The sequence below is a fragment of the Piliocolobus tephrosceles genome, chromosome 4, assembly GCF_002776525.5.
Source record: "Piliocolobus tephrosceles isolate RC106 chromosome 4, ASM277652v3, whole genome shotgun sequence".
Classification (NCBI taxonomy): domain Eukaryota; kingdom Metazoa; phylum Chordata; class Mammalia; order Primates; family Cercopithecidae; genus Piliocolobus; species Piliocolobus tephrosceles.
The window spans coordinates 133,606,599-133,618,938 of NC_045437.1; the positions used below are offsets into that span (position 1 = coordinate 133,606,599).

General features: G+C 41.7%; 1 protein-coding gene across 1 annotated transcript in view; it reads left to right on the forward strand.

Annotated features, from left to right (window-relative positions):
• The window catches only part of HAVCR1 (hepatitis A virus cellular receptor 1), a 29,742-nt gene extending 17,741 nt beyond the window's left edge, over positions 1 to 12,001 (forward strand). Inside the window, 3 exon segments of the mRNA XM_026454429.1 lie at positions 4,277 to 4,391; positions 11,758 to 11,913; positions 11,916 to 12,001. Of these exon segments, the coding sequence (XP_026310214.1) occupies positions 4,277 to 4,391; positions 11,758 to 11,913; positions 11,916 to 12,001 (357 nt within the window).
• The last annotated feature ends 339 nt before the right edge of the window (positions 12,002 to 12,340 follow it).

The following is a 12,340-nucleotide window of genomic DNA, read 5'->3' on the forward strand; positions in this document are numbered from 1 at the left end:
TTCTTTCTTTCTTTCTTTCTTTCTTTCTTTCTTTCTTTCTTTCTTTCCTTCCTTCCTTCCTTCCTTCCTTCCTTCCTTCCTTCCTTCCTTCCTTCCTTCCTTCCTTCCTTCCTTCCTTCCTTCCTTCCTTTCCTTCCTTCCTTCCTTTCCTTCCTTTCCTTCCTTCCGAGACAGTCTTGCTCTGTCACCCAGGCTGGAATGCACTGGCGCCATCCCAGCTCACTGCAACCTCCTCCTCTTGGGTTCAAGTGATTCTCCTGCCTCAGCCTTCCAAGTAGCTGGGATTATAGGTGGCCACCATCATATCTGGCTAATTTTTGTGTTTTTACTAGAGATGAGGTTTCGCCATGTTGACCAGGCTGGTCTTGAACTTCTGATCTCAAGTGATCCTCCCGCCTCGGCCTCCCACAAGTGCTGGGATTACAGGCATGAGCCACCATGCCCGGCCCAGGATGACTTTTTAAGATAATAAAGTTCTAAATAATAACTTTGATCCTGTAAAATGTTCCTATACATTTTTTCTCAGTGAACTTGAGAAAAATTTAAGGGATCTAGTCTTATGATGCTCATCAAAGTCTTCTGCGTCCATGTAAGTTAGATAGATTTATTAATGAGATCTTTTCTTTTGGCTCCTGTAAGAAACAACCTGCCTTTTAATTGGTGCAAGTAACTTTTTGAAGCAACAAAAAAGAGTCTGAGGTTATGAGAATAATCCTTCTGAGGGTTTTTTTTTTTTTTTTGGAGACAGGGTTTCACTTTCGTCACCCAAGCTGGAGTGCAGTTTCTCAGTCTCAGCTCACTGCAACCTCCACCTCCAGTGTTTAAGTGATTCTTGTGCCTCAGCCTCCCAAGTAGCTTGGATTACAGGCACGCACCACCAACCCAACTAATTTTTGTATTTTTAGTAGAGATGGGGTTTCACCATATTGGCCAGGCTGGTCTCAAACTCCTGACCTCAAGTGATCTGCCTGCCTCAGCCTCCCAAAGTGCTGGGATTACAGGCATGAGCCACTGCACCTGGCCCGAGAATAATCTTTCTGATAGCCAGTTGTAAGAAATGACAGCATGGTCATTGTATAAAAAATTCAAAATGATCAAAGCGGGGCTATTTAGTGTAGAGCCAGATGACCTTATGCTATATGCCTTAGTGACACTGTGAATGCCACTACATAGGAGTAACATTTAAAAATTTAGCAACTTGTATGGCATGCACTGACTAATCCGACATACTGGCTAAATATCAGAACTGCCACGATGTACATGTTGAATGTGTTGACATATGGCTAGACTTGTGCTGGATTTAAAAAACCCCTCAGAATAGTGGGGTTATTCTTGGTCTCAGTTACCTACAGAATAGGTCTGTTTAGAAGCAAGGGAAAACAATTTAGAGGCAGGTTTAAGGTTGGGAGTAGCAGAAACTTGGGCTTTCTGTGCCTTGACTGAAGATGTCAAGATGTCTTCTCTCAGGTATCTGGAAAACATGCAGAATACATTTTGACCCAGTAGGTCATCTTCCTGGGCTCTATCTTAAGGAAAAAATTGAACTAATATATAAAAATGTATGAGGAGAATGTTCATTGTTAATATTTATAATCATGAAAATATTATCAACAACCTAAATGTTTAATAGTAAGAGATTACTTAATTAAGCACGTCCATGTATTGGCATAAAGAATGTAGTCATTGGCAGGGCACGGTGACTCACGCCTGTAATTCCAGCGCTTTGGGAGGCTGAGGCAGGTGGATCACCTGAGGTCAGGAGTTCGAGACCAGCCTGACCAACATGGTGAAATCTCATCTCTACTAAAAATAGAAAAATTAGCTGGGTGTGGTGGCAGGCGCCTGTAATCCCAGCTACGTGGGAGACTGAGGCAGGAGAATCACTTCAACTCAGGAGGTGGAGATTGCAGTGAGCCAAGATCGCACCACTGCACTCCAGCCTGGGTGACAGAGCATAAGAACATAGTCATTGCAGTGCATTTACTGACATAGGTTATAGCATGTTATAATATGTTGGTTATAACACATTATTAAATGAAAGAAGCAACTTTTAAAATAGGATACAATTATGATATACTATAGTTCATATAGAATATAGTAATTATTTCTGTTAAGAAAAAATCCTAGAAGGATAAAATTCTAGAAAAGTATATAAAGCAAAATGGCAAAAGTGCTCATTTCTGGATGTTAAAGTTGTGGTTTATTTATTTATTCGAGACAGAGTCTCACTCCATTGCCCAGGCTGGAGTGCAGTGGCACGATCACAGCTCACTGCAGACTCATCCTCCCAGGCTCAAGTGAGCCTCCCACCCCAAGCCTTCCAAGTAGCTGGAATCACAGGCACGCATCACCACGCCTGGCTAATTTTATTTTTTTCTGGAGACAGGGTCTTACTAAACTGGTCTCAAACTCCTGGGCTCAGGCTATCTTCCTGCCTTAGCCTCCCAAAGTGCTGGGATTATGGGTATGAGCCACTGTCCCTGACCTGGTTATGGTTTTTTTTAGTTTTCCTTTTTTATGCTTAGCTGTACATTCTAAAATAAGCATGCAGTATTTGTGTTTTGTAATTAAAAACTGAAAGTAAAGCCTGCCTCCTGAAACCCCATTCTCCATCTACTCACATTACATTTCCCTCCCACCCCATAGGTAAAGTAATAACAACGTAGTTTTGCACTCCCAGACACTGGCTATGCCACTTCTAAGCAAGCATGGCTCAAATGTTGTTACTCCACTATATTCATAGTGTTTACCAGGAAGTACCTAAAAGTACCCTGGCAAAGAACCTTATTGAATCTACATAGAAATAGCTCCAGAGAGGCTAAACAGCTTGTCCATGGTCACATAGTGACTAAGTAAAGGACCTGGGATTCCTTTTTTTGTTGTTGTTGAGACGGAGTCTCGCTCTGTCGCCCAGGCTGGAGTACAGTGGCCATCTTGGCTCACTGCAAGCTCTGCTTCCCAGGTTCACGCCATTCTCCTGCCTCAGCTGCCCAAGTAGCTGGGACTACAGGCGCCTGCCACCATGCCCAGCTAATTTTTTATATTTTTAGTAGAGACGGGGTTTCACCATGTTAGCTAGGATGGTCTCAATCTCCTGACCTTGTGATCCGCCCGCCTCGGCTTCCCAAAGTGCTGGGATTACAGGCGTGAGCCACCGCGCCTGGCCAAGACCTGGGATTCTAACTCCAGAGATTAAGCTTTTATAAATGAGAAGACTTGGCCTTCACTCAGATTCTTCCCTTTCCTTCTATTAAAATGCCTACCTGGTGGACTCTCTTTAGGATTAGAACTAAGCCATGAAAGGGGGACTAGCATGATGCCTGACACATTTCAGGCCTATTCCAGGAAGTAATGATCGCTTGTGATAGGCACCAGAAGACTTAGACAATTCTACATTTCTGCATGATTGTATAGCATTGAATTGTTAATCATAGCCATGTCTGTGTGCACCTACTCTCAAATCTATTTATATAGATAGAGACAGAATCTTCAATTACAGGTAAAAAGACAAGTAAGGACTGTAATTGAGGACAATAAGATAACATCACATCAAGTCAATTTATGTAAACAAATTTTTTTCTTTTTCTTTTTTCTTTTTTTTTTTTTTTTTTTTGAGATGAAGTTTCACTCTGTTGCCCAGGCTGGAGTGCAGTGGTGAAATCCTGGCTCACTGCAACCTCTGCCTTCTGAGGTCAAGCAATTTTTCCTGCCTCAGCCTCCCAAGTAGCTGGGATTACGGGCATGCACCACCACGCCCAGCTAATTTTTGTATTTTTAGTGGAGATGGGGGTTTCACCATGTTGCCCAGGCTGGTCTCGAACACCTGACCTCAGGTGATCCATGTGTCTGGGCTCCCAAAGTGCTGGGATTACAGACATGAGCCACCACACCTGACATTTTTTTCTTTTTTAATATCACAAGAGGATGTATTTATGGAAATAACCTATTGACTTTTAAAACAGTAAATTAAAAAATTTACATACAAACCCATTTTAAGCATACAGTTTTAGTTTTGACAAATGTGTGCACCTATGTAAATACGACCTCAAACAAGCTAGAAAACACCCCCATCGTTGTAAAATATGTTTTGAAGTTCAAATTTTCCTAGATTTTCACCATAGGGTTATAAACTCAGATCATTTGGTCTTACCTTTATGTTCCAGAAGTCCCCAAGCACCAATACAGGTAAATATGGCTGGGTAAGTGATTCTGGGAAATGTTTTCTCTGCATAACTTTCTAACAAGATGCTTTTTTGATCTGTTGTTGTTTCCTTAGCAATTGTCCCCAGAACATAATCCACAGATGGTCACCACCACTGAAGGAATCTATGCTGGAGTCTGTATTTCTGTCTTGGTGCTTCTTGCTGTTTTGGGTGTCGTCATTGCCAAAAGTAAGTCATTTCAAGATTGTTCCTAAGGGACTAGAACAAGGGATGTACAGCCAATTTGCCTGGGTTCACTAGTTGCATAAGCCACATGATTTTGATTTCACACGACTTCCCTTTGTCCCCAAATCCTCATTTGTAAAAGGCACATGGTAATACCATCTACCTCAAGGGGGAAGGGAAATGAAGTTTAAATGCATTAGGACCTACAAAGCACTAAGAATGGGAGGTCGTATGCCTGTAATCCTAGCTACTTGGGAGGCTGAGTGAGGCAGGAGGATTGCTTGAGCCCAGGAGTTCAAGACTAGCCTGGGCAACATGGTGGGACCTCATCTCTTTAAAAAAAAAAAAAATACCAGCCAGGACCAGTGGCTCATATCTGTAATCCCAGCACTTTGGGAGGCTGAGGCAGGAGGATTGCTTGAGCCCAGAAGTTCAAAACCAGCCTGGACAATATAGTGAGACATTGTCTCTAAAATAAAAGGAAAAGAACAAGAAGAAAAAGCACTGAGAACGGTTCCTGGCACATGACAAGGGCACAGCAATCTTAAACTGTAATCGTAGTTAGAAAGATCCTTTTGCCATAAATCTATAAATCTCATGGAACTTACATTCTAGTGGAGTTTTCACTTAAAACCACTATTTTTTAAACTTGTTATTTTTCAATTATTATTCCCCTATGGAAAAAATTTAATTCTATAAGAATTTTTTTGAGACAGAGTTTCTCTCTTGTCTCACAGGCTGTAGTGCAATGGCACGGTCTTGGCTCACTGCAGCTTCCACCTCCTGCCTCTGCCTCCCAAGTAGTTGGGATCTAGCGCCTGCCACCATGCCTGGCTAATATTTTGTATTTTTTAGTAGAGATGGGGTTTCACTGTATTAGTCACGATGGTCTTGATCTCCTGACCTCATGATCCGCCCACATCGGCCTCCCAAAGTGCTGTGATTACAGGCGTGAGTCACGGCGACTGGCCGAATTTTTGTATTTTCAATAGAGACGGGGTTTTGCCATGTTGGCTAGGCTGGTCTCAAACTCCTGACCTCAGGTGATCCGCATGCCTCGGCCTCCCAAAGTGCTAGGATTACAGGCATGAGTCACAATGCCAGGCCAAGAAAAATTAAATACAGATGTTCCTCAGTGCCATTGGGGGATTGGTTCCAGAGCTCCTCGATTCCAAAATCTGCAGATGCTCAAGCCCCTTATAAAATGGTGTAGTATTTGCACATAGCCTACTCACTTCCTCCAGTATACTTTAAATCTTCTCTAGATTACTTAGAACACCTAATATACAAGGTAAATGTCAGGTAAATAGTTGTTATATTGTATTGTTTTTATCTGTATTATTATTGTTGTGTATTATTTTTATTGTTTTTTTTTTTTCTTTTTTAATTTTCAATTTGTGAGTGGTTGAAACTGAGGATGCCAAACCTGTGGCTATCGAGGGCCAACTGTATCAAGAAATAGGAGTTTATTGGGTAGTGTTGAGATCTGGAAGTCAACGCACCATTGTGATATATAAGATTTAGTCTCTCCGCCCTACAACATCTAATTTTTGTCCCTGTGGGGGTGATATTGTTAAAATTTTACAGCACTCATTTAGCAGAAGAGGCACATGAGACATTGGGAGGGGAAACTGATAGCAAGACAAAGACTAAAAAAGTAAAACAAAAGTTTTCAAAAAGCAACCACTTCATGTCTTCATGTCTCCCTTCTGCTAATTGTGTGTGTGTGTGTTTGTCTCAGTATAACCTGCCTCCGGTAAAAGAACCCTAGTTAGCTGTTTTGTAAGATGTGGTATTTGAAGCCATAACTGATCTAGTTCATGGATCTGGGCAGAGGACAATCAGAAAATTAAGAGTATGTTTGACAAATTTGAGGAAGTTTTTACATAATTATTTTGGAGCTTGGGTAGTCAAAGTGATTATTTAGAAATTGGGTAAAATACGTTTCAGGGAAGTTCAAACTTTCCCTCTGAAAGTACTTGAGTACTTGAGTACATACTTGAGTACACTGAAAAAAATAGATTATTAGGAGATTAACAGGAGAAAAGGAATACATATTTATTATGTGTACAGAAGCCACACAAAATATGAGATGGAAGAAAGGGTCAGATGACTGGAGCTTAAATACCCTTTTCTTTCCTTTTTTTTTGAGACAGAGTCTCTCACTCTGTCACACAGGCTGGAGTGCAGTGGTGTGATCTCAGTTCTGTGGGGGAAAGAAAGAGAGATCAGACTGTTACTGTGTCTATGTAGAAAGAAGAAGACATAAGAAACTCCATTTTGTTCTGTACTAATAAAAATTCTTCTGCCTTGAGATGCTGTTAATCTGTAACCCTAACCCCAACCCTGTGCTCGCAGAAACATGTGCTGCGTTGACTCAAGGTTTAATGGATTTAGGGCTGTATAGGATGTGCTTTGTTAAACATGTGTTTGTAGGCAGTATGCTTGGTAAAAGTCATCGCCATTCTCCAGTCTCGAGTACCCAGGGACACAATGCAATGCGGAAGGCCACAGGGACCTCTGCCCAAGAAAGCCTGGGTATTGTCCAAGGTTTCTCCCCACTGAGACAGTCTGAGATATGGCCTCGTGGGAAGGGAAAGACCTGACCGTCCCCCAGCCCGACACCCATAAAGGGTCTGTGCTGAGGAGGATTAGTGAAAGAGGAAGGTCTCTTTGCATTTGAGATAAGAGGAAGGCATCTGTCTCCTGCTTGTCCCTGGGAATGGAATGTCTCGATGTAAAACCCGATCATACATTCTGTTTACTGAGATAGGAGAAAACTGCCTTATGGCTGGAGGTGAGACATGCTGGTGGCAATACTGCTCTTTACTGCACTGAGATGCTTGTGTAAAGTCAAACTGGCCTATGTGCACATCAAGGCACAGCACTTTTCCTTAAACTTATTTATGACACAGAGACCTTTGCTCACATGTTTTCCTGCTGACCGTCTCCCCACAATTACCCTATAGTCCTACCACGTCCACCTCACTGAGGTAGTAGAGATAGTGATCAATAAATTCTGAGAGAACTCAGAGACCAGTGCCAGGTGTGTCCTCCATATGCTGAGCACCGGTCCCCTGAGCCCACTATTCTTTCTCCATACTTTATGTCTTATTTCTTTTCTCAGTCTCTCATCCCACCTGATGAGAAATACCCACAGGTGTGGAGGGGCTGGCTCCCTTCAAGCTCACTGCAGTCTCTGCCTCCCAGGTTCAAGCAATTCTCCTGCCTCAGCCTCCTGAGTAGCTGGGATTACTGGCGCATGCCACCACACCCAGATAATTTTTGTATTTTTAGTAGAGATGGGGTTTCACCATGTTGGTCAGGCTGGTCTTGAACTCCTGACATCGTGATCCGCCTGCCTCCACCTCCCAAAGTGCTGGGATTACAGGCATGAGCCACTGCACCTGGCCTTAAATACCCTTTTCTTAGGGGAGAGAAAAGTGATGGATGTGGGCAATTTTAGAGGAAGAGTAAATGATTTTTAGGGGAGATGAATGGGCCCAAAGAACAGACTATAGGGCAGGACAAATTGCTTTGGACTCTGGATGTGTTGTCAGCTCTAGTCTTCTTCCTGTGATGTGTATCAATTCCCCACCCCCATCCCCCCCCAACCCTGCCACCATTGATGAGATATCTGGGGAAAGGATTCACAAAAACAGAGTATCTTCTGGAGGATCTGGCCTTTAGCTAGATAGGGGAGCTTCAGAGAAAGCCCTCCCCTGCATATGCTCCTCCCCATACTTTGAAGTCCAAAGAAGCCTGTTTGAGGGTTTTGTATTCTGAATCCTAATGACCTCAAAATACGCTTTTCTCCTTAAGCAAAAATAACTCATTATTTCCTTCTTCAGGAGAGAGATGATTGGTAATACACACTCTTGCAAAGGTATCCTTGGATAGACGTGACTTTTAAAGTATATGGACTTGTGACTCAGTTCATCTAAAACAAATCTTGGTTGATGCCTGTTGTTGTTCAGCAGCCTGTCAGAAGGATCTTGGACTTACTCATTTTTTAAAAATGAAAGATAATTTAAGAATTGCGTTAAAGTTAGGGAAGATATGTGGATGAATACACCAAAGCATTAATGAAATTGAGATACTGGACAGCAAATGGCTTGTTTGGGTCCTACAGAATCAAAAGGGACATGGGAAGGAGATACCTCAAGGTACCAGGGAAAAATCCAACTAATAAGAGAAATAATACACTTGATTGAAAAAATATTATAAACTGTTGCTGAGATATTTAATTTTCTCTTCAACTCCTCTCTCCCCACCCCTTTAATTTAGAGTATTTCTTCAAAAAGGAGATTCAACAACTAAGGTAAGCTTGAAAGTATTTCTGTCAATACTTTTGAGGTTCCTACTCTGGTAAAATAAAAACAGATTTCTGTCTCTCTCCTAAACTCTCCATTGTATACCTTGGATCCTGACAGTCTACTTTAATGAGCAATTCTATTATTTACCCCTTCCAGTGATATTTGTAGCTTTGTGTCTTTCCCTGGAGTTGTGACAGAGCTGGTACAGAGGGAGCATCTCAATCTTAAGCAAACCCCATGGGGCAAGATAACTAAATTGCAAGATTTGCTCAACGGGACTAAACATTGAATGAGTTGTTGTTTTAGTTTGCTCTTTTATTTCGTTTAATGCTTTGTCTTTTTTTTTTTTTTTTTTTTTTGGAGACCAAGTTTTGGTCTTGTTGCCCAGGCTGGAGTGCAATGGCACCATCTCGGTTCACCACAACCTCTGCCTCCCAGGTTCAAGTGATTCTCCTGCTTCAGTCTCCCGAGTAGCTGGGATTACAGGCGTGCACCACCACACCTGGCTAATTTTGTATTTTTAGTAGAGACGGAGTTTCTCCATGTTGGTCAGGCTGGTTTCAAACTCCTGACCTCTGGTGATCTGCCTGCCTTGGCCTCCCAAAGTGCTGGGATTACAGGCATGAGCCATCGCACCCGGCCATTCTTTCATATTTTTGATAGAGATGGGGTTTCACCATATTCAATGCTTTGTCTTACTGAGTGTTTATTGACTATCATATTCCAAAGAGATGAATAAAACAGACAAAAACCATGTAAGCAAATAAGCATGGTTCTTTTACATCCTTACAGATAAACACCATGGGGACTATAGAACAGGATAAGGGTCTGTTTGAGCACCAGGAAAGCAGCTAGTTTGGAGGAAATAATTCCTGGCTGCAGGAGCAATGAGTGCAAAGGTACTGAGGTAGGGCAAGTGCATCTAGTTTTCTACAGCTTCCATCATTCCCTGCTGCTCCCTACCCAGCCTGCTCCACTGATCTATACTAGCTGTCGAGCCTTGCAGGCACTTGAATTTGCTTTTAAAGACCTTTCAGTCTATCCTGCTGCCCAGTTACTTCTTTTTTTTTTTTTGAGACACCCAGGCTGGAGTGCAATGGTGCGATCTGCAACCTCCACCTCTTGAATTTAAGCAATTCTCCAGCCTTAGCCTGCTGAGTAGCTGGGATCACAGGCGCCTGCCACCATGCCCGGCTAATTTTTGTATTTTTAGTAGAGATGGGGTTTTGCCATGTTAGTCAGGCTGGTCTCGAACTCCTCACCCTAGGTGACCTGCTTACCTTGGCCTCCCAAAGTGCTGGGATTACAGGCATGAGCCACTGTGCCCCGCACCAGTTACAATTTAAATACCCTTTACTGCATCTATGCCCTGAGGCCATCTGCCCTGTTGCCTGTAATGGTAGGAGACAACTACATAGTTCTAAAGCCATCCAGCCTACTTCATTTGGTACAGGTTGAGTTTTAAGCAAGGACTTTCTTTAATTCAGAATCCCATCCTTCTTACTTAGGCTTCCATCTATTAAGCCTAGATCTCCTTCACTGGATGCTTGTACACAGACTTTCCTGAGTCTGAGTTAATTACCTAAGCCAATCCACAGAACCTGTCTGAACAGTGCCCAGCATATTGTAAGTGCTTAATATACATCGACTTTTGTTATTGCAATCAAGCCCTTTACAGCAATAAACTGTGAGAGAGGCACTATTCTCATTTTACAGATTGGAAAACAGCTTCAGAAATATTGAGTGACATCTAAGGTCACATCACAGCATATAAAGGACTCAATCTCAGGAATCCGTGCTCATAAATATTTCTGGAATGACAGAGAAATGTGTAAAGTATAAAAAAAGAAAAAAAAACACACACTAACAAATTATGAACATTTCCTCATAACATTATCTTCTCGGCAGTTCTATCACACTGAGTTATTTGAGCTCATTGCCACTTAAACTAAGTGTCGTCACACATGGATGACTGACCTGTTTAGGGATCATAGTGGAGCTTTGTTTTTCACAGTTCTTTAATTGTGTGGACATGTGTTTCATCTGCAGCTGAATGAAGACAAGCTCCATATTTTGGGGGCAGGCTTTGTTAACAAATAGTCACTATATACAAATATATTATATAAAAATAAGCAGTTACATCAAACGCTACATATAAGTTAAATTTAAGCCCACCTTCTTCCCTCACTTGTGTTTCCACTCTTTCTACTGATTTCTTTTTTTGAGACAGAGTCTCATTCTGTTGCCCAGGCTGGAGTGCAGTGGTGTGATCTTGGCTGACTGCAACCTCCACCTCCCGGGTTTAAGTGATTCTCTTGTCTCAGCCTCCCAAGTAGCCAGGATTATAGGCACAAGCCACCACATCTGGCTAATTAAAAAAAATTTTCATAGAGATGGGGCCTCGCTATGTTGCTCACGCTGGCCTCAAGCTCCTGGCCTCAAGGGATCCTCCTGCCATGGCCTCCCAAAGTGCTGGGATTAGAGGCATGAGCTACTGCACCCAGCACAGGAAGATTTTTAACACTATGATCCAGTGTACACTTGTGAAACAGTACTATTTAACTATATTCAATGTTTCTCTATTCTGTTTTTATCTTGAATATAGGATGTAGATCGTTAAGTAGATTTAACAACCCTCTCTAAAGGATCACAAGCCACATTGGAAAAACACCAGTCACCCAATTCTTAGCCACATTTGAAAATGTGCATCTTGATTCAGCCACTTAGTTTGATGTCACAGCTCTGTATTTTTAGATGTTCCATTTTTGTATTCTATTATGTGAGTTTCAAAGAGACCAGTCTGAGTTTTTGAATACTTCTTAGGTTGTCTATCTAGCTAGTTATTAAACAGACTTTTCTTCAACTTAATAATAAGAGCCCCACTTTTTACAACTCTAGAAAAGCACTATTTATTTTATTCTTTGTGTGAACTGGGCTCCTATAGTCTCGAATACCTGATATTGCCTGATCATAAACAAAAGTGCAGCTCATATGTGAGAAGTGGTCTGCTTTTTTTTCTTACTCATGTTATTCTTCAACAACTCTTTCTACAGTGTTTCATTTAGCAGCCATCAAATTAAAACTTTGCAAAATGCAGTTAAAAAGGAAGTCCAAGCAGAAGACAATATCTACATTGAGAATAATCTTTATGCCATGAACCAAGACCCAGTGGTGCTCTTTGAGAGTTTACGCCCATGACTGCAGAAGACTGAACATATCGGACGTCTTTTAGACTCCAAGACAATTTTTCTGTTTCAGTTTCATCTGGCATTCCAACATGTCAGTGACACTGGGTAGAGTAACTCTCTTGCTCCAAACTGTGTATAGTCAACCTCATCATTAATGTAGTCCTAATGTTTTGTGCTAAAACAGGCTCAATCAATCCTTCTGATCATTGTAGAGTTCTCTGTCAAACATGAACACTTTAGAATTGTATGTTCTCTTTAGACCCCATAAATCCTGTATCCATCAGAGAAAATAGTCACTGGAAACATAGCAAATGAACTTCTATCTTGGCCATCAGAGCTGTGCAGAAGAGGGAAATCTGTCTTAAAAATCAGCAAATCCAATGTGAGACTTCATTTGGAAGCATTGCATGATAATCTCGTGTTTCTATATTATACTTCCAAATATTGC